The sequence below is a fragment of the Acipenser ruthenus genome, chromosome 4 (assembly GCF_902713425.1).
Source record: "Acipenser ruthenus chromosome 4, fAciRut3.2 maternal haplotype, whole genome shotgun sequence".
NCBI lineage: Eukaryota > Metazoa > Chordata > Actinopteri > Acipenseriformes > Acipenseridae > Acipenser > Acipenser ruthenus.
The window spans coordinates 62594257-62619645 of record NC_081192.1 but is presented as its reverse complement, the minus strand read 5'-3'; the positions used below and the strand labels follow the sequence as shown (position 1 = coordinate 62619645).

General features: G+C 38.9%; 1 protein-coding gene across 2 annotated transcripts; it reads right to left on the bottom strand.

Annotated features, from left to right (window-relative positions):
* Nucleotides 1-292: 292 nt before the first annotated feature.
* On the bottom strand, nucleotides 293-25044 carry LOC117400370 (MARVEL domain-containing protein 3-like). 2 transcript variants are annotated; one of them, XM_034000225.3, is made up of 4 exons: nucleotides 24776-25044; nucleotides 22250-22435; nucleotides 15533-15684; nucleotides 293-1716 (listed from the first exon to the last, which is right to left on the bottom strand). In XM_034000225.3, exons 2-4 carry the CDS (start codon nucleotides 22393-22395, stop codon nucleotides 1007-1009), a joined length of 1008 nt encoding a protein of 335 aa, XP_033856116.1. In that variant the 5' UTR covers nucleotides 22396-22435; nucleotides 24776-25044; the 3' UTR covers nucleotides 293-1006. The 2 variants fall into 2 exon arrangements, with proteins under 2 accessions (XP_033856116.1, XP_058878616.1); XM_059022633.1 differs by lacking the exon at nucleotides 24776-25044 and adding an exon at nucleotides 23431-23554.
* Between the last annotated feature and the right edge of the window lie 345 nt (nucleotides 25045-25389).

The window sequence follows — 25389 nt, the reverse complement described above, 5'->3', positions numbered from 1 at the left end:
GCTACTGACATCTTGTGTTGTGAAATAGGACATTTATAAGCACACCGCTTGTCCCTAATGTGTTTGCAAAACAGCTTAAAAAAGACAAAACCCTATTGAAAATGGAAAGCTTTGATCTTGTCAGTAATCCATGGGGTAACCCTTTGGCTTCTCATGTGATCATTCTGGTCGCAGCAGTCGACTGCCCCCTTCAGCAGCATTCATATATTGCAGCATGGTAAACAGCTGTACATATTTTTAAGATAAAACCAAAATAGTAACCGTTATCCTTTCGTAAAAAATGATACCAATAACAGTTTCATGATGTTTTTACTTTATGTAGAACATTCTTTTTTTTCTTTTGCTGAGGCATTTACAACATTTATACATTTTATGATACAATTTGTTATACAAAACAAATGTAATCTGGTGTACTTTTTGTTACTCTACAGTACAGTAGGAAAAAAGGTGTTGATTTCTAAGTGGATGTCCTAATGTGTTTCTGAAGCTGGTACTAGATATTGCAAATAGTTGGTAAGGTTACATTTTGTGCAAGATATTTGCTGTTAATAATTAGTATACTTATTTTAATATAAAAACCAGTAGATTAAATACAGTAATAGTGTGGCTTCATGAACATTTTATTTATACAAAAAAATAAATAAAGTAGTAGTATTTAAGTTTACAGTACCTTATTTTAAGAACAGTAATAAAACAATATCAATGGTACATTTTAGATTCAAACAAGGAATATGTAATGTCTAAATTCAGTTTTTAATATTAATGATTCAAGGACAGAGAAACCCCAGCATCCCCAAGAACAGTACACTGTTGCACTGCATTTCATAATGGATTGGAAAATATTACAACAGCCACTAATGGATGGGAAATCATGATTTGCTTATAAACTTAAAATAAGGCAGTGGCAATAAAGTTTACCCATTCACTGACTTAAAAAAAACAAACAAACAAAAAAAACATATAAGGAAAATAAAAGCCTTCCAGCAGCTAGTCCACAAAAAATCCTTTACACAAGTGTAGAAACTGGCAAATCAGGGTCAATATTTCGTTGATGACGGCGATGACCGTGATCCCTTTGCTTCCCGTTTTGACTTCTTCCCTCAGGTTCAGGCTGATTTTGTTCCAGATACATATCCCTCTGGATAGCCTTGGCAAGCCTGATGGTCAGTGCACAGAGTATCGACCCCACAAAGTACAGAATGGAAGTTATTAGACCAAAGAGGGCAACTGCTGCATCGCCTCCCTGCACATCGCAGTTCATCCAGGTGTATCCTTGGCGTGCATACAGCCGTTCCCTTTTCTTACACACATCTGTGGCATTCACCTGAATGACAAAATGGAGGTAAAGGCCAACTGCTACAATGTAGCCCACACAAGCCAGCACGTCGAAGAAAAACTCAAAGACAAGCAGCTTTATTGGGATGCTGCAAAGGGGCTTGGCGCCACTGATCAGAAAGAAAAGGGTAATGACTCCCATCACAATGCTGAAAGGGGCCCCTCCGTAAACCCCAGGGGCTCGCATCTGGCTGTACTGCATGTCCAAGTCACGCACCTCCTGCAGCTCTGTGCCCTGGAAAGGGTTGATATCCGAATTCAGGCTGAAACTGCCAGTTGCCAGACCCCCCATTGATGAGAATCCAGACATGACTGCCTGGGCGACTGCCACACAGATCAGCACAATTATAGTAGTCCCTATCGCAGCCATGTGAACTATACCTGCAAATAAATACAATAGATATATTAATGTAGGGTTTTTAACTATAATAAACATTTTAAAAGCCCTTTAAATGTAGTTGATGCTTAGCGAGAGCATTTCTTGGAATCTTGTTCAAAAAAGGATATGTCACATGCATACATACAACCATCTGCGCTAAATCCCTGAAGCCTGGGGCAAAAATTACACTACAAATTTAATAAACTGCAACAGGACTAAAATTGTATTGTATCCTTGGAAACAAAAATAATATGACTTAAGCGTTTCCATTTGAAACCACCAACTCAAATTTGTGGCGATAAACATTATGTTCTAATACAAGGCAGCAACCTAGTACATTGTTGATTTCTATCCCACACTGGTTCAGGATCTGTTTAGAGTTGTACTTAAATGTAAAAAATCCTATTCATTGTGAGATAGCGATGTACACCATCTACAAACGCATAAGATTTCCTTTAGTGTACTGCAACTGTTATTTCAGGCTTGTTTAAAAAGGCTTTTAAAAATGGCTGTAACAGTAAAGGAGGCTGTGTGGTCCAGTGGTTAAAGAAAATAGTTTGTAACCAGGAGGTCCCCGGTTCAAATCCCACCTCAGCCACTGACTCATTGTGTGACCCTGAGCAAGTCACTTAACCTCCTTGTGCTCCGTCTTTCGGGTGAGACGTAGTTGTAAGTGACTCTGCAGCTGATGCATAGTTCACACACCCTAGTCTCTGTGAGTCACCTTGGATAAAGGCGTCTGCTAAATAAACAAACAAAAACAAAGATTTAAACTCACTAAATGAATCTAATGAATGTAATTAACTATGATCTCGGCGACTGCTGTAGGTAATTTGGTGTTTTAGTGCTAACAAATCTATAGTCAACAGTGTCAATATAAAGGCCTCAGGTTATTAAGTATAATTTCAATCAGGTAACCCTAATCTCAAAAGCTTTGTTATTTTCAGATTAAAGTTTTTAGAATGTAAAAACTATTAACACTATCCTTCTCAGAGGTGAATAGATAAGCATGTTGTGAATAGTCATTTAATAAATAATCATTTATCAGCAGAGCCTGAATCTGAAACAGATCAAAGCAACCTCAATTTAAGCAGAGAAGTACCATATAATCCCTTTAGGGATTTCAGTTTATTTTCTCTGCATACATCTGTCTCCTAGATTATTGCAAAAAAATGCATTTATAGTCTGATACTTGTTTCATTGGAATGCTTTTTAATTATTATATTTAACCAGAACACCATTCTTTAAAAAATAAATAAATAAAAAAAAAAAAAAATTACCAGGGATAGATGGGCCAGTCGCAGCGTAAACATACCACAATTTGCATTTCTGTTGCAACAATTCGCAAAGTATACATTTTGTCATATGGACGGAGAGAAAATATGTTAATGAGGTATCAAGTTTAAAAAAAATTCAATAAAAAAATTGCACACACATACATTTATAGTGCTCAATGTATTTTAAAATGTATAAATCATTGCGCTGAAAGAACACTAATGTGTTTTGAGCAGGTACACATTACATTATGTAAAAATATAAATCTGTATAGTAGGCTGTGACAAAGTGGCTGAGTGGATGCAGGTGCAGGGGTGATGCAGTCCGTTAATGAAACAGACAGAGAGGTTGAATCCGGTTTGGAAAATAATACTTTTATTTTTGTTTTGTATCCAGGTCTGGTGACCGATAACAACAATAATAAGCAATAACGGGTTTGCACACCCAGAGAATAATAACCCAACACGTATCCACCTCACAATTATACACACACGGTCACTAGTCCTGGGTGACTGCAGTAGTGCTCGTGGTGAGTGATACAGGTTACTGTTGTGACAGTAGTACAGTGCTGTTCCGGCTTTAGTGCTGGCACTCGGCAACAGCTCTGGAATCGTGTTAGCCGTCTAGTGTAGTGTTACAAACAAGACGATTACACACAGATAAACAAAAAACACGATAATGCTTTCTCGTACAGGGGGGTCTCTCACAGTCCTTCTCAGTTTAATACAGTGCCTTGCGAAAGTATTCGGCCCCCTTGAACTTTGCGACCTTTTGCCACATTTCAGGCTTCAAACATAAAGATATGAAACTGTAATTTTTTGTGAAGAATCAACAACAAGTGGGACACAATCATGAAGTGGAACGAAATTTATTGGATATTTCAAACTTTTTTAACAAATAAAAAACTGAAAAATTGGGCGTGCAAAATTATTCAGCCCCTTTACTTTCAGTGCAGCAAACTCTCTCCAGAAGTTCAGTGAGGATCTCTGAATGATCCAATGTTGACCTAAATGACTAATGATGATAAATAGAATCCACCTGTGTGTAATCAAGTCTCCGAATAAATGCACCTGCACTGTGATAGTCTCAGAGGTCCGTTTAAAGCGCAGAGAGCATCATGAAGAACAAGGAACACACCAGGCAGGTCCGAGATACTGTTGTGGAGAAGTTTAAAGCCGGATTTGGATACAAAAAGATTTCCCAAGCTTTAAACATCCCAAGGAGCACTGTGCAAGCGATAATATTGAAATGGAAGGAGTATCAGACCACTGCAAATCTACCAAGACCTGGCCGTCCCTCTAAACTTTCAGCTCATACAAGGAGAAGACTGATCAGAGATGCAGCCAAGAGGCCCATGATCACTCTGGATGAACTGCAGAGATCTACAGCTGAGGTGGGAGACTCTGTCCATAGGACAACAATCAGTCGTATACTGCACAAATCTGGCCTTTATGGAAGAGTGGCAAGAAGAAAGCCATTTCTTAAAGATATCCATAAAAAGTGTTGTTTACAGTTTGCCACAAGCCACCTGGGAGACACACCAAACATGTGGAAGAAGGTGCTCTGGTCAGATGAAACCAAAATCGAACTTTTTGGCAACAATGCAAAACGTTATGTTTGGCGTAAAAGCAACACAGCTCATCACCCTGAACACACCATCCCCACTGTCAAACATGGTGGTGGCAGCATCATGGTTTGGGCCTGCTTTTCTTCAGCAGGGACAGGGAAGATGGTTAAAATTGATGGGAAGATGGATGGAGCCAAATACAGGACCATTCTGGAAGAAAACCTGATGGAGTCTGCAAAAGACCTGAGACTGGGACGGAGATTTGTCTTCCAACAAGACAATGATCCAAAACATAAAGCAAAATCTACAATGGAATGGTTCACAAATAAACATATCCAGGTGTTAGAATGGCCAAGTCAAAGTCCAGACCTGAATCCAATCGAGAATCTGTGGAAAGAACTGAAAACTGCTGTTCACAAATGCTCTCCATCCAACCTCACTGAGCTCGAGCTGTTTTGCAAGGAGGAATGGGCAAAAATTTCAGTCTCTCGATGTGCAAAACTGATAGAGACATACCCCAAGCGACTTACAGCTGTAATCGCAGCAAAAGGTGGCGCTACAAAGTATTAACTTAAGGGGGCTGAATAATTTTGCACGCCCAATTTTTCAGTTTTTTATTTGTTAAAAAAGTTTGAAATATCCAATAAATTTCGTTCCACTTCATGATTGTGTCCCACTTCTTGTTGATTCTTCACAAAAAATTACAGTTTCATATCTTTATGTTTGAAGCCTGAAATGTGGCAAAAGGTCGCAAAGTTCAAGGGGGCCGAATACTTTCGCAAGGCACTGTATAATAAAAAACAAAGCAAAGGAACAGATTACGATTCTCCGTCCCCTTTTATGCTGTCACACATGACCCCTTGGTGAACGAGCGCAACCGCCTCTCCAATCTGCGGCTGCCACGTCGTTTCCCTTCCGGGTCAGTGCGTTATTGCAACGGAGTCTCGCCCCCTTCCTGGCTGGCCGACTTCCCTTGAACCCTGGGAAAGAACTGTCAGACCAGCCCGTCCAAGGAACTCTGTTCTCACTGCTTAGCACCCTTACAGGTCGGGAGGAAAATTTACAACCAAGAATCATTGTATTTCTGTCACATAGGCCTATACAGTACAGTAGTAAAATCAAATGAATACCTAGCACACTTTTCACATTAGCCTGTAGGCTAGCGGTAACAAAATAAATCCTGCTGCTGCATTGTACACATTGCTTTTAAATTGAAACTAAATGACATTAGCATTATTATTATTGTTATTAAACTTGGCCTAATTAGAATCCTAGTCAGTCAGTTAACACAAAATAGTTCATGGGGCTGCATTGACCAATTATGATACTTACAGGAAGACAGTCAATTCTCGTTAATACGAATTAAGGGACCAGCAACAAGTTTTGCATTATACCACTAATTTGTATTATCATGAGTAGCCTATGAGCCAAATGTATACTGTCCATTTCTATTTAAGTTAGTCAGTGGTGCAGTGCTAAATTGTGCATAATTACAAACCACCTGCACATTAATAGAACATTAATAGAATAGGTGTGTTTCCTATTCCTATACAGATGCTCAGAATGAGCTGGAGGGGTTAGCGGCACATGTGTGCAGTCTATTGCTCCCAACATGGGAAACCAGAAATGTCATAGAAATTTGTTTAAAGCTTTTAAAGTACACCCTGCTTTTAGGGAAAAATCAGTATTTGGGTGTTCGCCTCAAAAATGTATTGAGCACAACTGACAATGCACGAGAAAAAGCAGACTGGGAAATGCCAGCAACAATTGCAACTGTTTAAAACATACTTTCAAAAGTTCTTAACAAATTGATGCAATTGTAAGTGTCGCAATTGCCGTCAGCTTTAGTACTTCATTATAATATTTGAGAACACTCATTTGCACTATCTCCACCCCCTGTTTGCGAATTTATGCAGGAACACCCATAATTACATATTCATCCAAGCTTGAACCGCAAAGAAAAACTGCTGCCACAAAGCATTCCCTAAAAAGCTGCTAACAGCATTGCACATGTTTAGTACATTTCACCCGAGACTTCAGACTTGTTTGCAAGTACTTTAGTACATCTATCCCTCAGTGTCTTAAGTTCATCATTCAAACAGGAGTCAAAAAAACATATCCCAATCGGTTAAAATTATATATCTCTTTCTCTTGAAAAAAAAAAAAATACAATCACTAATGAGAGGCAAGCAGGGTGGGACAAATCACTTTGTATGCTGGTAGCCATTTGGCTACTAGCTTTCAAAACCTGGTGGCCAAGTGAACTTTTATGGTGGCCAACATTTTTAAACGGGGACAATATGAGGAAACGTGTATATGTTGCACACAAATTGCTTTTGCATGCTTTGTTTTCATGTAGTGGGTGTTTTTTATTTAAATTGCAGGAGGGGAACTATATACAATCAATGTGCCAGAGAACTAACGCCATACAATTCCAGGGAACATTATACATTAAATGCCAGAGAACTCTGTACATTAAATGCCAGAGAACTATTTTCTGTGTGCATAACATGCCAGTGACTGAAGTATATACATACAATGCCAGGAAATAGGACTACAGTGCCGTGAAAGTGTTTTGCCCCGTCTGAATTCCTGCATTTTTTCACATTTTTCACATTGTATTTCGTCAGATTTTTTGTGGGTTGTAGTAGTATATAGAGTCTGAGAGAAAAAATGACACCAAAGTTTGGTGCTTCTTTCATTTGTTTGGTGTGCAAGGTAATCAAACATGCAATCTTCAGGTGTGAAAAAGTGATTGCCCCCCCTAGTTAAGCCCAATTAAAGGGATAATTAGGGTCAGCTGTTTGAGTACTTTGGTTAACAACCAGGCCTGATTTGGGCCAGCCCTGGCCAGTATAAATCTGACTAACTTTGGCCCTTACCATCAGTGTGAAGTTGTCAGCACACAAGTTCTAGAGGCACATCATGCCACGAAACAAAAGAAATTCCTGAAGTCCTCCGGAAAAAAGTTGATGCCTATCAGTCTGGAAAGGGTTACAAAGCCATTTCAGGCTCTGGGGCTCCACCGAACCACAGTCAGAGCCATATTGTCCAAATGGAGAAAGTTTGGGACAGTAGTGAATCTTCCCAGGAGTGGCCGTCCTGCCAAAATCTCTCCAAGAGCAAGGTGTAAAATCGTCCAGGAAGTCACAAAGAACCCTAGAACAACATCCATGGATCTGCAGGCCTCTCTCGCCTCGGCTAAGGTCAGTGTTCATGACTCCACCATCAGAAAGACACTGGACAAAAATGGGATTCATGGCAGAGTAGCAAGGCGGAAAACATTGCTCACTAAGAAGAACATGAATGCTCGTCTCAAGTTTGTCAAAAAGCACCTGGATGATCCTCAAGAGTTCTGGAACAATGTTCTATGGACAGTGGAACTTTTTGGCCGACATGGGCCCTGTTATGTCTGGCGAAAACCAAACACTGCATTCCACAATAAGAACCTCATACCAACGGTCAAGCATGGTGGTGGTAGTGTCATGGTTTGGGGATGCATTGCTGCATCAGGACCTGGAAGCCTTGCCATCATTGAAGGAACCATGAATTCTGCTCTATATCAGAGAATTCTACAGGATAATGTCAGGCCATCCGTCCGTGAGCTGAAGCTGAAGCGCAGCTGGGTCATGTAGCAAGACAATGATCCGAAACACACAAGCAAGTCTACATCAGAATGGTTGAAGAACAAGAAATTTAAGGTTTTGGAATGGCCTAATCAAAGTACAGACCTAAACCCCATTGAGATATTGTGGCAGGACCTGAAACAAGCAGTTCATGCTCGAAAACCCACAAATGTCACTGAGTTGAAGCAGTTCTGCATGGCGGTGGGCAAAAATTCCTCCACGGCACTGTGAGAGACTAATCAATAACTACAGTTATTGCTGCTAAAGGTGGCGTAACCAGTTATTGAGCCTAAGGGGGAGATTACTTTTTCACACGGGGGGCATTGGGTGTTGCATAACTTTCTTTAATAAATAAATGAAATATGTATCAAATTTTTGTGTTATTTGTTCACTCAGGGTCCCTTTTATCTAATATTAGGTTTTGGTTGAAGATCTGATAACATTCAGTGTCAAAAATATGCAAAAATGCAGAAAATCAGACAGGGGGCAAATACTTTTTCACGGCACTGTATATTAATCAAATGCCAGGGAAGACAACTTGCTGACTCAGGAGTGGCGAAGACGAACATACGCAGTCCTCTGAAGTGTGTGCCGTCAGCTGACCGCTTCTTTTCACACTGCAGACTCACCATGCAGCCCCCTCGGAGCTACAGCATCAGAGGCCAATTGTGCGCCGCCCCCTGGGAACTCCCATCCACGGTCGGCAATGGAATAGCCTGGATTCGAACTGGCGACGTCCAGGCTATAGGGCGCATCCTGCACTCCACGTGGAGTGCCTTTACCAGATGCGCCACTCAGGAGCCCCCTGCTTCAGTTTCTTTGACATTTTATTTAGTGTAAGAGATATTATGAGAAAATGTTTTTATTTCTATTTCCTGTGCCGTCTAAGCCAGTGGTTCTCAATCTGTGGTCCATGGACCACTGGTCGTCCGCCGCCTCCCTTCAGGTGGTCCATGGAAAGGTTACATAATTACAAAAAGGAAGCGGCAGCATAGATTATGGATCACGTTGCAAACCAATTTGGGAAGAAAATGCATACATGGAGAAGAAAATGCATACATGGAGAATATCTCCAAGTTAAAAAAATCAAAACAGTTATTATTTATCCTTCTGCTTCAGAGACAAAATAGTCCCTCAAGCATGGTTATATTTGTTGAAAACATTAAAACTCGAGGTTTTGAACATTTCCATTTATTGTAATTAAAATGAATGAAGCCTCCATGCTGGTCTCAATCGCTCCGTAAACAGAGCTGACATAACCCGTTGATAATGAAAAGATACAGAAAAGGAGGCAAAGTTCACTATCCACGCATTACTATTTTTTAATGCTTGATCACTAACAGGCTATCGTTGCTGTTTATGTCAGCACTGTTTACGGAGCGATTGAGACCAGCAACGAGTCGAACATACCACAACTGAGTACTCTTGATTCAGCCAAAGCAGTGGGTTACTGCACTGAGAAACCCCTGTAGACTCATCTAGCCATCCACACAGCACTAACTTCCTCAAAACTGCCTGACCTAGCTGCATCACAAGCAGAGGTGTAAAGCAAGCTGGGTTGCAACTGTGCATTGCTCCGAACAAACAAACAATTTTAGGAAAAATCTTTTGCTTTTGTGGATGAGGGAAAAAAAAAAAAAAAAAAAGTTACAAGAAATAGATGTCTAGAATATTTTTTTTTTTTGCAACACTCCAAAAATGCCAATTCAAAAGTATTTATACACTTTGATGCTAGGATAGTATTGTCTACAAGGTGCTAGAAATTTCAAAATGATAATGCCGAACCTAATTCTAGAAAAGTCTAGAAAAGGCTGGGTTGTAGGTGAGCATTCTTAGAGTATAAAAGGGTTAGGCATAGGATGATTGCTGTCATTACCAATAATTCAATATGGGAAAAAAGTAAAGAGCCATCTGAAGACCTTAGGCAGAAAAAAGCTGGAGAAGGATACAAAACGTTTTCCAAGCATTTGAGTGAGTATCTCAATTTCAACTATTGTTTCTGTTATCAAGAAGTACAAGACTCATGGTACTGTCACAACGCTCCCTTGGTCTGAAAGAAAGGAAGATTCTTTCACCAAGAACAAGCAGAAGAATGGTGAGGAAGGTTAATAACAATCTGAGATTGACTGCCAAAGACATACAATGTGCATTGGCTGCAAGTGGGACTGGGGTTTCCATTTCAACCACAGGTCGAGTATTGCATGGTGAAGATCTCAATGGTCGCAGGGCAAGGAAAACGCCACTCTTAGGAAAACGTCACAAGGGCAAATCACTTAGTTTGCAAAATGGCATTTGAATGATGGATATGAGTTTTGGTCAAAGGTTTTGTGGCGTGATGAAACAAAACTCGAGCTATTTGGTCACGCTGATAGTCATTACATTTGGAGAAAGTCTGGTCAGACATACAAAGAAAACACCCTACCTACTGTCAAGCATGGAGGTGGCAATATCCTTCTATGGGGCTATTTTTCCTCTAATGGCACAGGAAATTTAGTTCCAATACATGGTAAAATGGATTCCCTAGCATACCAAAAGATATTGGCCAATCATCTGGAACCCTCCGTTATAAAACTTGGTTTAAAGAACAACTGGACCTTCCAACACAACCACGATCCAAAACACACATCAAAATCTACTTCAGAATGGTTGAAGAATAAAATCAAGGTTCTGGAATGGCCTAGTCAAAGTCCTGATCTAAATCTGATTGAGAATCTTTGGTATGAGTTGAAGGCGGCTGTGCACAAGAGAAGTCCTCGGAATTTTAATAAACTGGAACAATTGTGCGTTGAAGAATGGTCAAAAATCACTAAAAATCATGCCAAAAGCTCATTGACAAATATCCTAATTGTTTAAAAGAGGTTATTATTGCTAAAAGGTGCCTCAACTAGCTATTAATTTCATTGTCTTTGTAAGGGTATGAATACTTTTGAATCAGCATTTTTAGAGTTTTGCGAAAAACAAAATTCATCCACAAAAAGCAAAACTTACAAAAGTTTTTTTCTATAATTTTTTTGAGAAATGTCTAGAAATCATAAATTTCTGTTGGGGTATGTAAACTTTTGACTACAACTATGTGTGTGTGTAATTTATTTATTTATATATATATATATATATATATATATATATATTAGTGCCTTGCAAAAGTATTCAGACCCCTGACCACAATAAAAAACTGAAATATCTTGCTTGCATAAGTATTCAACCCCCTCACATTAATATTTGGTAGAGCCACCTTTCGCTGCAATAACAGTTTTAAGTCTTTTGGGGTAAGTATGTACCAGCTTTGCACACAGTGTCTGAGTGATTTTGGCCCATTCTTCTTGGCAACTTTAATGGTTCACAGGTGGAGGCCAATGGTAAGGGAATTGTATCCTCGTTAGGGCAATTTCTTTCATTGGTGTAAACTGGGAGCTTCCACAGCACAGGGGTTGAGTACTTATGCATGCAAGATATTTCAGTTTTTTATTTTTCTTAAAAATATTTCCCCAACATAAAACCAATGTCACCTTACAATATGAGAGAATTGGTCAGGGGTCTGAATACTTTTGCAAGGCACTGATATATATATATATATATATATATATATATATAGAGATATATATATATATATATATATATATATATATATATATATATATATATATATATATATATATATATATATATACACACACACACACACACACACACACACACACACATACATATACACACACCCACCCCGCGTTACATTGCCCTTCGCTATACTGCAGATTTGGATATATCGCGGTCCGGGAGTTGGCTCCCCATTTTTATAGTCTAACTGCCTATGCCTTAGCTGCAATATACATAGGCACTTAGAATTACTGTTGGTTTTATTTCGCACTGCACATCAAACATAAAACAATATACAAAACAATTAAAAACAAACCATTAATATCGTACTGTTATCATATACACACACATTGCACAATAACACAAAGCAAATTAAATATCTACTTGCTGAAGCAGTTTTTATTTTAGCCAACAAGGTGTTCACTTCTGGCAGTAATGCACTAGCAAAAGTCACTGATGTCAGCCTCCTATGTCAGGAATGGAGTCTTTCAATGCAGCGGGTTTGTGCATTTCAGGAAGGAGAAGACTCATAAAAAAAAATTAATTGATGAGAAGCAATTGCCCTCTGCTGTACGAATTAAAATGGTGTGCTGCTTTTTATACAAAAAATGAGAAAAAGCAGGTTGTGTAGAGCATTTGTACTGGATCCTGACACCCCTGATAAAATGAGGGAGTGGTTGTACAGTATGTGTTAGCCTATTTGTTAGTATTTGTTTTTCTATGGGTCTCTCGCTATATCGCGTCCCTTGATATATAGTGGATTTATATTGGACCTCGACACCTGCGATATATCGAGTGGGTGGTGTGTGTATATATATATATATATATATATATAAATATATATATATATATATATATATATATATATATATATATACACACATATATATACACAGTATATGTTTGTTAAAACACCATAGTGTCACATAGCTTGCTCTACAGCCTCAGAAATCCTTAACAATTGTACATCTACATGCCAACCATTCAGAGCAATGGTACATATTCATAGCTACACTGAAGTATAGAGTGGTAGATTATTTTTGTAGTTATTAATTTAAAACATATAAACCATATAAGTATTGTCGATATAGGCCTGCAATGTGTACTGAGAAGGGTTTGACCTGTTGGAGAAACACACTTTTAGTATATTGATCTTCCCAAGGGCGACATCTTCTTGCAAAATATGGAACACACTACCAAAATAACTTGTGTGCACATTCAAATAACCAACATCAAAAAAGATCTACTGAAATGGAAATACAGTATCTAAGGATGCAAGATAACTGGACTGGAATTAGCATCAAATGTTAATAAAATACCATAATCTGTAATCGTGTTTCCTTGTCATTGATTATGTATGTATGTATGTATGTATGTATGTATGTATGTATGTATGTATGTATGTATGTATGTATGTATTACTACTGCAAGCTTTGCAATCCTTCTCTAGGACTAAACTCAAATAATTTAACAATGCCTTGTGCTTTACTAAGTTCATAACTTTTCTGAACAAATATTGCTCATATTTTAAGACAGCTGTACAGGTACAGTACTCCGAATATCCGAGTAATATCTAACATGTTTTTTGTTGGTAGGTATAAAATGAGACCCAAACAAGACTATAAAATATTTCTCCAGCACAGACAACCTCCACATTTTAAAGTACAGCAGATCAAGCGCTTTTTTCAATTAAATTCAATACTGTACAGGTTTATGTATTTTACATAGGAAAAGTGATGGCAATATATATTACGCAATAACTTAGTTAAGCTTAGTTTCCTCACAGCTATAGGGAATTAAATGTGCTCGCTGAAGTGTGGCAATTAAACCTTTTTATACCGGTGTTAAATACTTGGAGTCATGTTTCTCCAGGGGGAACAAGTGTCTTGGGTTATTTTGAATGGACTATGTCTGTATAATGAGTATTGGAGTGACTTGCGTATTATTTTCTTTTATTAGTATGAGAACAGTACTGAAAACAATCTGTAGGACAAGTCTAAGATATTACCTTATTTGATCTCATTTTAAAAGAGTAAGTAGTGGGGTTCCAAAAAATATAGCGTGTTGCAACAACTGTAAATAAAGTACCTGTCATTCTTATTTTCATTAACATCCTGACAACTTTTTACACTTAAATGTAGTCTGTTTCAAAGCTCTTTTCAAAATGGCTGCTGTAGTGCAGTGGGGTTTGAGATCTGTCCTCTAAAATCACTGCATTTAAAAAGATAAATAAATAAAAAATAAACATAAGTGTTCTGGCTTTTCTGTTCCGAACCACATCCTGAATCGTTATTCTTGTGTTACCCATTTGACAACGTAGGCAATAATCCTTACACTATCAGTGCACTAGAGCAGACATTTTGAAGAGAGCTTTGAAACAGACTAACGTTCTAAGCGTAAAAAGTTATCAGGATGTTAATAAAAGAAAAGACAGGTACATTATTTAAACAGTTGTAGAAACACGTGGGAACTCTAGATTTTAAATTTTTTAAGAACTCTGTTACTTATTCTCTAGTGTACAACCAAAACTATTTTTTGTTCAGTAGTAGTGAATAAGAGTGGTCAATAGAAAATATATGGAAAACTGTTGAAGAGCACAAGCAATTTGCAAGTGCACTCATATTCAAAAGAGCAGAAGCCTGTTTTGTTTAATATTTTTAAACAATTTAATAGAGCAATTTTGTAATTTCATTTCAGTCTCAATGGAAATCATTGCCAATGCTTTCAAATCCTAAAATGTCAAAGTAACAGAATTCTTCAAATATAATTGAGATATCAACCTGCGGTATGAGATGCTACATTCTCCGGAAAGCAGTCTGAAACTACAGACATTGTGAAACTACACACATACTTTGAGGCACATGACATATGTTGGCTTTCAAGTTTTTGAGGGGGAAAGGTTACTAGAGAAGCATGGAATGGCATACATGATCGAACTGTTCATAATCAACACTTTTGACTACCTAGTTTACTCAATTAATAAAATAAAAACATCATACAATATATCCATACTGCTTAAGGCACTTGTTTTTAATTTCTAAAAACACCCTATACTTCAGATTTCACCACCTGTGTATCTTTATTAGTAATACAATTCACACAAAGTCACAAAGATATGTATACTCATTCACACTGTGTTTGCTGTACAGGTGAGCTGCATTGTTTTAAATTCAGATGACAATAATGACAGTAGAAGACAGTTCTGTCAAACCTTTAGTTTGTTTCTTTTAGTAGTAGCGAATCAGTCATAAGCAAAGCTCTTTTGTCTGGCTGGTGAAGTCAATACCAATCCGACAGGTTTTAGATCAGGAAACCTATGCCAAAAACTTCACAAAGGAGATCCTAACTAAGTTAGTTTCAGTGGGTGTGTTCAAAAGGACTGAAGTTGATCGAACATGAAGTCCAATTCATTTACTGCTTTCATTTAGTTTTGAAACATGAAACATGTTTTTTACAATGGTAAAAATGTAATGTTTGTATTGTCCCCTCATCTAAACCCTAAGTTTTGGATGACATCACATTTTAAAGATAAACTCCCTTCTAGGTTATTTACTCAACGATACATTCTATTTTTATTAGAGGTTATTTAGTCAAAGATACATTCTATTTTTAATTGAGGCTATTTACTCAAAGATACATTCTATTTAATATCTTGTACTCATTTGTATTTATTCAACATCTTAGACCATTCCACTTAAATGTTACTATGGCCCTTACCAACATAGCCCATGAACAAGGTGCAATTCAAGCACATACCTCTCCTTGAGCACACATAGGAGCACTTTGACTGTGGCTTTGTGGGGTGTCTCTCCCTGGAAGCCTCAAAGTAGTCCTCAGGGGCTGGTGATGGTGGCCCTGGATACATCGGCTCAGAAGCAACTGGTCTTGCATAATGATGTGGCTGTGATCTTTTACAAGGAAGAATATTACAGTTTTAGAAGATTTCCATTTTTCAGTGTTTTCAAGTTTAGATTTCTGTATTCATGCATCTAGCCTCACACCACAGCCATTAAACAGCCAAGTGTAAAAACAATCAGAAGCAGGCAGTCACAAGTCAGAAAATACGGGCTGTACACAAATGATGTAAATTCAGTATGGAAAACAGAATTAGGTATACAAATCAAAAGGTTATATCCATAGCTATAAAACAAACAGTCAATCCTGCTAAATTAAGAAATATTAAAAGAAACAAAATAAATTATAACGACATTGAAAAAGATTTTTGTATTTTAAATTGTATGTAAAAATTTTGAGTAGTATATGGGCTGCTATAAATTACAAGGGCAAATGTTACACTGGTGTTTTCTGATATTAAATTGCATTTATATAAATACAGAGAAGGACAATTGCAAATATATCAACCAAAGAAAAGTTTTTGTCGTAGTGCACATTCCAAACCGTAAACGTTTTCATTGCAAGGCCCAAGATTCAATATTGGGTACTATCTTTGTAAAAGTGTTCTCATTAACAATACTTTGCTCTGGGTGTGCGTGTGTGTTGAAATGAGGTGGGTTGTGTACTTTTAAGTGTGCATTCATTTTTGTGATCCTGCAGAATTGGAGGTTAACCTCAGGAGTCTGCAGCTGGCAGATTTAAATCGCTCAGGTCTTTTGTGGGTGCTGCTAGGGCAGGCTGTGATGAAAAGAGAAAACCTCTCAGTTCTCAAATGGGCACTTGTTCTGTCTCTGATGATTGTAAAGGATACAAGGCTTCAAATTAATTTAATTATGCAAATGAAAGAGTGTTATTGAAACTTCAAAATAAAATCACAATGATTCAGTACCCTTTGTACTAATCTGGTGAATTTCTATTTAACAGATGTAGGACTACAGCCATGGGTCAAGTTTTGCATCGCTCTATAGAATTAACAGAATTAATTTTGCTTCATAAAGTCAAATTAAACCTGCCGAATAATGTAACATTGAATTACATACCGCTTTCAAATTTAAAAATGTGACGTTTTGAAATCCAACATGAAATACTGTATCACTATTATGGCTTACGGTAGACTTTTGCGATATCATTTCTTTAATTACATGATGTTAAATAAAATATCTAAATTATGTTATTTTTTTTTTAAATTATATCTCAATCCTAAAATTCTAGGTGATGCAACATTTTTGGCCAGAGCTATACAGTAGCTCCCTTTCACATACAAAATGTAACCTTTACCGTATGGGTGTTTACCTTTGAAAGACCCAAACTGAATAGATATATCAAAGCTGCTCGACAAGCCTGTGATGCAGTCATGACCCGCCCCCGAGGAAATAAAAGCATTGCGGTCACAGACCTCAACGCAATTTTTCCTTTCAAGAACTGACCTGACAGGAGAGATAAGATAAGTATCTTTAAGTACTTGTTACTTTTTCTGCTACATATTCACATTTATTGTGTTTTACACAAATTATATGGGATACTAAATAATTGCTGTATTAGTTTTTACCAATTAAGTATTTGTGCACTACAGCCTGTTGGTTACATCCCACTGCGGCCTTGTGCCCTGTGTGAAGCCAGTGGCTTGAGTCGCTCTTTCCCAGGGATCCAGCAACATAAGTCGGCTGACTTTGTGCTCTCCCCCCAGGCTGCAATAGCTCCAACTGGAGTTATTTATTTCTTGCTTTGGCTTAAGCTAAAATTACAAGACAGTTTGTCTATTTTACGTAATTGTTACAATTACTGTATTTTTGTTGATAAATTCTCATTCTTTTTTTTCTGTTTACACAGCAACTAACCGCAGGCCTATCTGCAACGTGGTGCTGTGAGCAGGGCCAGATTTAAGCAGGGGCTTTAGGGGCTGCAGCCCAGGGCCTCAGATTTTGAGGGGTCTCAAAAATAAATATAATTACAATACAATATTTAAAAAATGAATAAGTAGCGTGTGACTGTATGGATAGAAACAACAAGTCTGTTTTACCAAGCCGTATTGCATTGGAGGAGCAGGGACTGTCTGATCACATGACTTGACCTGTGATCAAGTCATGTGCCACTTATCAAGTCTCACATTTTTCTCACTCTATTTTGGTAGTAGGTTCGAGTTGTGTCTGTTGCCATGTAGTTTTCTTTTAGACTGAGAAATTCTCGTTCCAAATGCAAATAAACTAATTCTACCAATTCTACTAAAATACCAGAGGCAATATATTTGTGTCCGAGTTCCAATTTGGCTTTGTGCGACTTGCTGATATCGTACAGCTTTCTTAAACCGGGTTTCCATAAAGTTTTTAGGTTGTCTTAAACAGTCTGCCTCATTTGGTCGTCCCCCCAAAAAAAATAAAAAATAAAATACATTGTTCCTGTGTGTGCACCTCTGCTGATTCTACTGACACATAATAAAAAAAACAACAACATTCCGTAATGTGCTGTGTACTATCCTTGTTGTTATTATTATTTATTTCTTAGCAGACACCCTTATCCAGGGCGACTTGTTACAAGATTTCACATTAATTTTACATACAATTACCCATTTACACAGTTGGGTTTTTACTGGAGCAATCTAGGTAAAAGTACCTTGCTCAAGGGTACAACAGCAGGGTCGCCACCGGGGATTGAACCCACAACCCTCCAGTCAAGAGTCCTAACCACTACTCCACTCTGCTGCCTGTGTATTATTTGCTAAACATTTTTTAGCTGCATATATATTTATTATAAACCTATTATACATGTACATATTCGTAAGAGATAAGGACAACACATTTCCAGATAACTTGCTATTGCGACAAGTATGCAGTTTGCATTTCCCATTTTGTATTTGAAACTGCCAGTAACTAACGTTGTTGCCAATGCTCATTTTCAAAACTGGCACTAATTCAAACATCGAATCAGGTAAAATATGGATCAGTTCAGACTGAATAATTTTACATTAATGTTAATCGAGCATGGTGGTAGTAAAACAGTAAAAGGGAAGCAAATGAATATGCAAAGAGGGGCCCCCAAAACGATAACAGCCCCGGGCCCCCATTAAACTTAATCCGGCCCTGGCTGCGAGCACACGTGTAGCGAGAGCAGCTGCTGGGTTCAGCAGCACTGTGCAGGACCAAGACACGTGCTTCGGTTGTGGTTGCTTGCAATCTCTCCCACAGTATCTTGATGTCGTTTTGGTGACAGCTTTCACATCACCATTATGAAGGCTGTTGGTTCATTCTGACAAGCAGGCTTCCCTCAGTCTCGTGTGAGAACCGAGTGGTTTTGCCAGTGGCTTGTACAGGTGGGCATCCCTGTACATTGCTACCCACACTAAAGTCACCAAACCGACCCAGTACCGTACCTGTACAAACCCGGTACCAAAGTCCTTTTTTGGGTAGCCATCTGGAGTATTGGCGTCAGTGCACCACAGACATCTGGGTTCTTACTACTGTTCAGACAGGCTACTCACTGCAGTTCACGCACAGTCCCCCTCCATTTCGGGGTGTCAATGTAACATCAGTCATGGACCCACAGGGCGCTGTGGTGGTGTCTCAGCAGGTAGCAGCTCTGCTGCAAAAACAGGCTACTGACATAATAGACCCCCTCCAGTTGGAAGAAGGGTTCTACAGGTACTTCCTAGTGCTCAAGCCTCAGATCGATCCTCAACCTCAGACAGGTCAACCTGTATCCGAGTTGAAGGAGGTTCAAAATGTTAACTATGCAACAGCTCTTACAGTCAAATCAGGAGAGGCGACTGGCTCACCACGGCGGACCTCAAAGATGCCTATTTCCACATCCTGCTGTTCTCTTTTCAGGGAACAGCATACAAGTTCCATGTCTTGCCATTTAGCTTCTGCCTAGCTCCCCATGCCTTCTCGAAGTGCATGGAAGCTATCCTGGCTTTGAGACTCAAAGGCATCACAGTGCTCAATTATCTGGATGACTGGCCCATTAGCACCCAGTCTCCATCACAGGCAGAGGCCCACACGGAACTTATCACCGGTCACCAGCCACCTTCAACGGTTGGGCCTTACGGTGAATCATCCGAAAAGCCAGCTAACGCCTTCTCAGACAGACTCCCATCTAGGAGTGTGCTTGGACTCGAGTGACAGAGTGCAAAGAATAGCCTCCTGTTTAGAGCTTTTTCAGCTCAACAGAGCAGTCACGGTAGGTACATTCTAGAGACTTAAGGGCTTGACGGCAGCAGCTTCCCAGGCCCTTCCATTGGGTCGTCTGCGCATGCGCCCTCTGCAGGCCTGGTTCAACAACAGGGTTTTTCAGCCGCGTTGAACCATGGCTGCCTATTGACAGTGTCTCATCACTGTCTAAAGGCACTCTCTTGGTGGAAACAGACTGCCCATCTATGCCCCAGCGAAGCAATGGGCAGTGTCACCAGAAGGAAGGTTGTCACCACGGACGCATCCTGCCTGGGCTGGGGCATGCAAGGTGTGTGGAACCCCTCTTGGCAGGGTCTCTACATCAATGCTTTAGCTGCAGGCAGTTTACCTGGCCTTGCAGAATTTTTTGCAGGCGATTCAAGGGAGACATGCGATTGTCTGTACAGACAACACAACAGTGGTGGCTTATATCAACCACCAGGATGGCCTCAGGTCATCCAGTCTCCATCATGTGGCCTGCAAGCTTTTGATTTGGGCACATGAGAACCTCCTCTCACTACGTGTAGTAGACTTGTCTGGGGTGACAAACTGGCCGGCGGACCTCCTCTCAAGGTCCCCAGTACCTCAGAATGGAGGCTTCAGCCCGATGTGGTGAGCCTCATTTGGCAGAGGTTCTGATGAGCAGAGTCAGATCTCTTTACCTCCCAGGAATCAACCCACTGTCCCCTCTGGTTCTCCATAATAGGCAGGAACCCACTGGCAGTAGATGCCTTGGCACACGAGTGGCCAAGGCAACTGTTATATGCCTGCCCACCACTCGCCCTGCTCCCGCTGTGGCTGGAGAAAATCAGACAGTACCGGGCTAAGCTCCTCCTAGTAGCTCTTTATTGGTCCAGGAGTCTGTTTTTCAACCCGGATGCAGCTCCTGAGCAGCCAGCCGTGGAGACTGCCCAAGCACTGCAACCTGCTCAGTCAGGCACGGGGGACCGTATGGCATCCCAACCCATCGAGCCTGCAGCTGTGGGTTTGGCCCCTGAGCGGCTCCATTTGAATCATCTGGGGCTTTCTAATAGAGTCATTGACACCCTGCAAAATGCCAGTGCACCGTCCATGCCTTCCCAGTATGGGTACAAGTGGGGTGTTTTTCAGACATGGTGTCTGCCTCGTGGGTTTGACCCCACCACCTGTCCCATGGCAGTTATACTGCAATTTTTGCAGGATCTTTTTGAGAAGGGGAAATCCCCCTCCATGTTAAGATCTATCTGGCTGCTGTTTTGGTTTGCCATGTCAAAATTGACTTGGTCTCTCCAGGAACTCACTTCCTGGTGGGGCCATTTTTGAAAGGCACTCTGTGGCATCGGCCGCCTATAAAGGACATTGTTCCTCACTGGAGGTTAAACATGGTGCTTAATGCACTCATGAAGCCTCCATTTCAGCACATGTATTCAGCTGAGCTGAAATATTTATAGCTCAAAGCGGCTTTCTTGCTTGCTATCACTTCCGCAGAGCAGGTGAGTGAGATGCAGGCATTCTCCATTGCAAAAGCCTCCTTAATTTTTTTTTATAGAGGCCTGGACAAAGGTTACGCTCCGCACCAATCCTGCCCTTTTTCCGAAGACGATCTCAGCATTCCATGTCAACCAGTCTTTGCAATGCAGAGGTGTGGGCTTCTCCCCATACCTTAACTAGTCTCTACAGACTTAATGTTGTGGATCCTCAAAATGCTGGTTTTGGAACTAGAGTGTGAAGGGCGGCTTCTCAGGTCGACCCTTACAACACAGGCATAGATGTGAGTTTCCATGAAAAATTGCAGCAGGAAAAATGACGTTGAGGTCTGTGACCACAGTGCTTTTATGTCCTCGGGGCGGGTCATGACTGCGTCACAGGTTAGTCGAGCAGCTTTAATATATATTATTAAGGTTTCGGGTCTTTCGAAGGTAAACACACTTATGGTAATGGTTACATTTCTGTTTCAGGGAACCTATAGTCTAGCCTATTGAATATGTGCATTCCACATATTCAAAAAGAAGACCTTAATGAACCATTTAGTTTGTTAACTACACATTCAAAAGTAGTTTGAACTGTAGGGGATTTAAAATCTGATTTTTTACTCTGATGCGAACAAACATGCCCTTTATATTACCTGCAGCCATGGGTACGACATTATATTTTTAAGCTCTGCTACAGATCAGGAAGAAAGAAATGTAAAGGTAAAAAGGGTAAGCTCATGTATCACTGTTTAAGAGACCGGAATGATATAATCATATGCAATGATCTTCTTAAATGTGACCTGTTCTGAGAAACTGGAATAAGCATACTTATCTGATGTAGGAAGATTCGTTGCCTCGCACCACGTGAATGACCCATATGTCATGTTTCAAATGTATGCAACACTATAAATTCAAATGGAAAGTCATTCTCCTCCAGACACACACCACCTTGAAAAGTCACCTACTTGTCACTAGAAGCTGCAGGTCCTCCCTGGTGTGGGTCTCTTGCATTCCGGTACTCATGAGGACCATCCCGGTCTCTTCTGTCTCTGTGAGGTCTGGCCTGGTGGTTTCTGTCTCGATTCCTGGACGGTCGGCCCACATCAGACATCCTTCAGCTTTGATTGGTTTTCCTTGAGACTGCTTTACAGCTACAGATGTGAAAAATATATATATATTTTTTTTAAAGGCAGTTTATTCACCCCATTATGCTATTTTTTATTTTCTATTTGTCAGTAACCGGTGTATCACAAAGGTAACCTTTAAACACACACATCAGTAAAACACAATTGAGATAAAGTAAAACAATTATTAACTGGTTATCAATCCTAGCAGCCATTCATAACTTTGTTTATCCTGTCAGCAGCCATATAGTGGCTATATTTGTATTTCTTTCTTTTTATTATTAGCCAGAAGGTACAGCTGTTGAATTTTTACTTGAGCCCTTGTAGTACATTTTCAAAGGATTTCATTCTTCAACTTCAAAAATCTCTGTTGTCTGTCATACTTCTTATATGTACAGTCGCAGACAAAAGTATTTGCATCCTACACTTAACATAAGATAAGAACTCAAGAACATGTTAAATAAATGCATTTAGTGAACATTAGCCACCAATTAATACGACAAAGACCAAAATACACAATTTCTGGTAGTTTAACAAACCATCTTTACAAAAATAAAAAAAGCGCACTCAAGCCATTTTAAATATTTGTTCATGACAAAAGTATTGGCACCTTTGCATTAAGTCTGTAAAATGTAATACAACTAATTCAATATATTCATTGATTGAAAACCATTACACAGTTATTAAGCTACATTATAAAGTCAATAGTCAGAAAAAATAGGTAATTATTTCCAACATCTGTTGAAGAAGAATGTTTTGGCAACACAGCAGATGATGGTCAAGACAAAGGGGCTTCAGAACAGTATCAATGGAATAGCAAAATCCACAAAATGAGAGCAATAATCAACAAGTACCACAGAACAAATTCAATTAAAATGCTTGAAAGAAGTGGGTGTCCAAAGACAATTACAGGTACAGCAGGTAAGATAATTCTACTATCCATCTATCTATATAAAATACATTAAGAAACTATCTCAATTAAATGTTGGTCACAAGCATTCATTTTGTGCAGTTGAACAAACCTAATTTCTTGTTGATTTGCTGGGATCAGCCAAATCAGAGACACACTTGATCACACACTGTCAGTTTCTGATTAAAATATATTTTACTGAACAAATATTTTTCTGTACAGACAAAAAACCACAACACGTTTCCACAGTGTGTCTTCGTCAGGTAGTTAATTATTATGACTATTCAAGGAAACCACCCTAGCTTATATACAGAGATGATCCAATCATTCAATTAACTGCACTTATCTAGATATAAATTAATTAATTAGCACTAGACATGACATCACTATTACTATTGTTTAACATTTTAAATGATCACAATTAAATTAGAAATCCAATGTTTAAGATCTAATTAAGGATTAGTTCCCTGTCAATCTATGTGACATCAATTACATGCATCTATTAAGAATACTAAGCATAAAACCAGATCATAATTCATGTTCAATTTATCATATTAGTTTCTCATTTTAATTCATCTTACAGAACAATTCAATAAACATTGGAAACAATCAAAATATATTAATTGATAATCACAGTTGTTATAATTAATAGTTACACTGTGTCAATTAAAGATAAGAACTCAAATCCAAAACATTCATTGAGACCATCTGGTTACATAGTTCTGACAGTGAATATCCAATAAGCGTCTCTTCTTAACAGTAATGGTACAACATTATCCCTTCTATCTGGCAATATATACGAGTATAAACATCGCTTTTGTTAACATTTGAGGGATGAAATTGGTATACTAAAAATCAGATTTCATTGAACACAAACTATAGTATTATTTAGAGATAAGCGTATTGAGTAGGCTATGTCAATAAAACACCAAACGAAAAGCCAACAGCCTTATCAACAAAATTAACTTGTCTCGTGTAATTCTCAAACCTGTCGCAGACTCACAGTCGAGCAACTCTGGACATGATATTGATATCAGGTCTGCAAACAAGTAACCCAGTGAAATTGTAAATACAAAGAAAAAAAAACAAACAAGACTGAGTTGTCAAACCAGTCTTTCCAGTGTTTGTTATTTCGTATAAAGTTGCAGGAAATATAGAATATACAAAATAAAAATAAAGACAACACAATTGTGTTTTTACCTAGTTAAGTATAAATAATGCCATTATCTAACCAAATAACTTCAGTCTCGTAATTCACCTGTTATTGTATCTGCTGCGTACGGAAAGAAAACTCACAATTCACCTTAGGTTACTGTAATAATATTAACTCACTAAATTACTTTCTCTAATCAAGGTAAAGTTAATATCTTTATGATTTTTGTAACTTGTTTACTAATATTTAAAAAAATATATATGAAAGTTTATTTTGTATAAACTTTGTAAATCTTTGAACTTACCTTTTTTTCTCCCACGGGTTCCAAACTCCGATCTCGCGAGCTGTTTTGAACTATTTTAAGAGTCCTACCCTGCTAGGTGTAATTGAGCAAGACTGTCGTCAGGTGCAGCTTGTGGTTGTCAGGTGCATAGCTGTTAGCAACATATCAGATACAGTGATGGTAATCAGTTCTGCTTTTTTTCACAAGAGCTGTGACTTAACCCTGATGCCCTTCTATCACCTGCGAATGTGTAACCTATGTGTGATTACGTGCATACAGCTATCTAAGTTCTGGCAATATTACTTTACGGAAAAAAGCTGTTGCTACAGATTGCTCCGATATTGTATTTTTTTTTTATCTGTTAGGGTCCCATCTGGTCTACGTAATAGTATGAAGCAGGTGGGGCCAGCAGAGTTCAAAGGGCACAGGTGTATCATGTTATTTGGATTTAAGTTAAAGGCAGCAGTGGAGTTATTGCAGAACTCAAACCCGATGTCGTGCTATTTTGTGGTATGGGTTAAAAAGTGGTACACCGTGTACTGCTTTTGCCCAGGACTGCACAAATTATTTTAGCTCAGAAAACAAGGAAACGTCCATCTGAAAGGGGTACGATGTACTGACATTGGTCCTTAAAG

Bases quoted from the DNA above. Each gene is read 5' to 3' on its own strand.
- LOC117400370 (XM_034000225.3), bottom strand. From the start codon at position 22,395: ATGTCTGATGTGGGCCGACCGTCCAGGAATCGAGACAGAAACCACCAG. The intron at 15,685-22,249 runs GTAGGTGACTTT...TCCTTGTAAAAG, and splicing joins CCTGCAGCTTCTAGTGACAA to ATCACAGCCACATCATTATG. The intron at 1,717-15,532 runs GTATGTGCTTGA...ATTTATTTGCAG, and splicing joins CTATGTGTGCTCAAGGAGAG to GTATAGTTCACATGGCTGCG.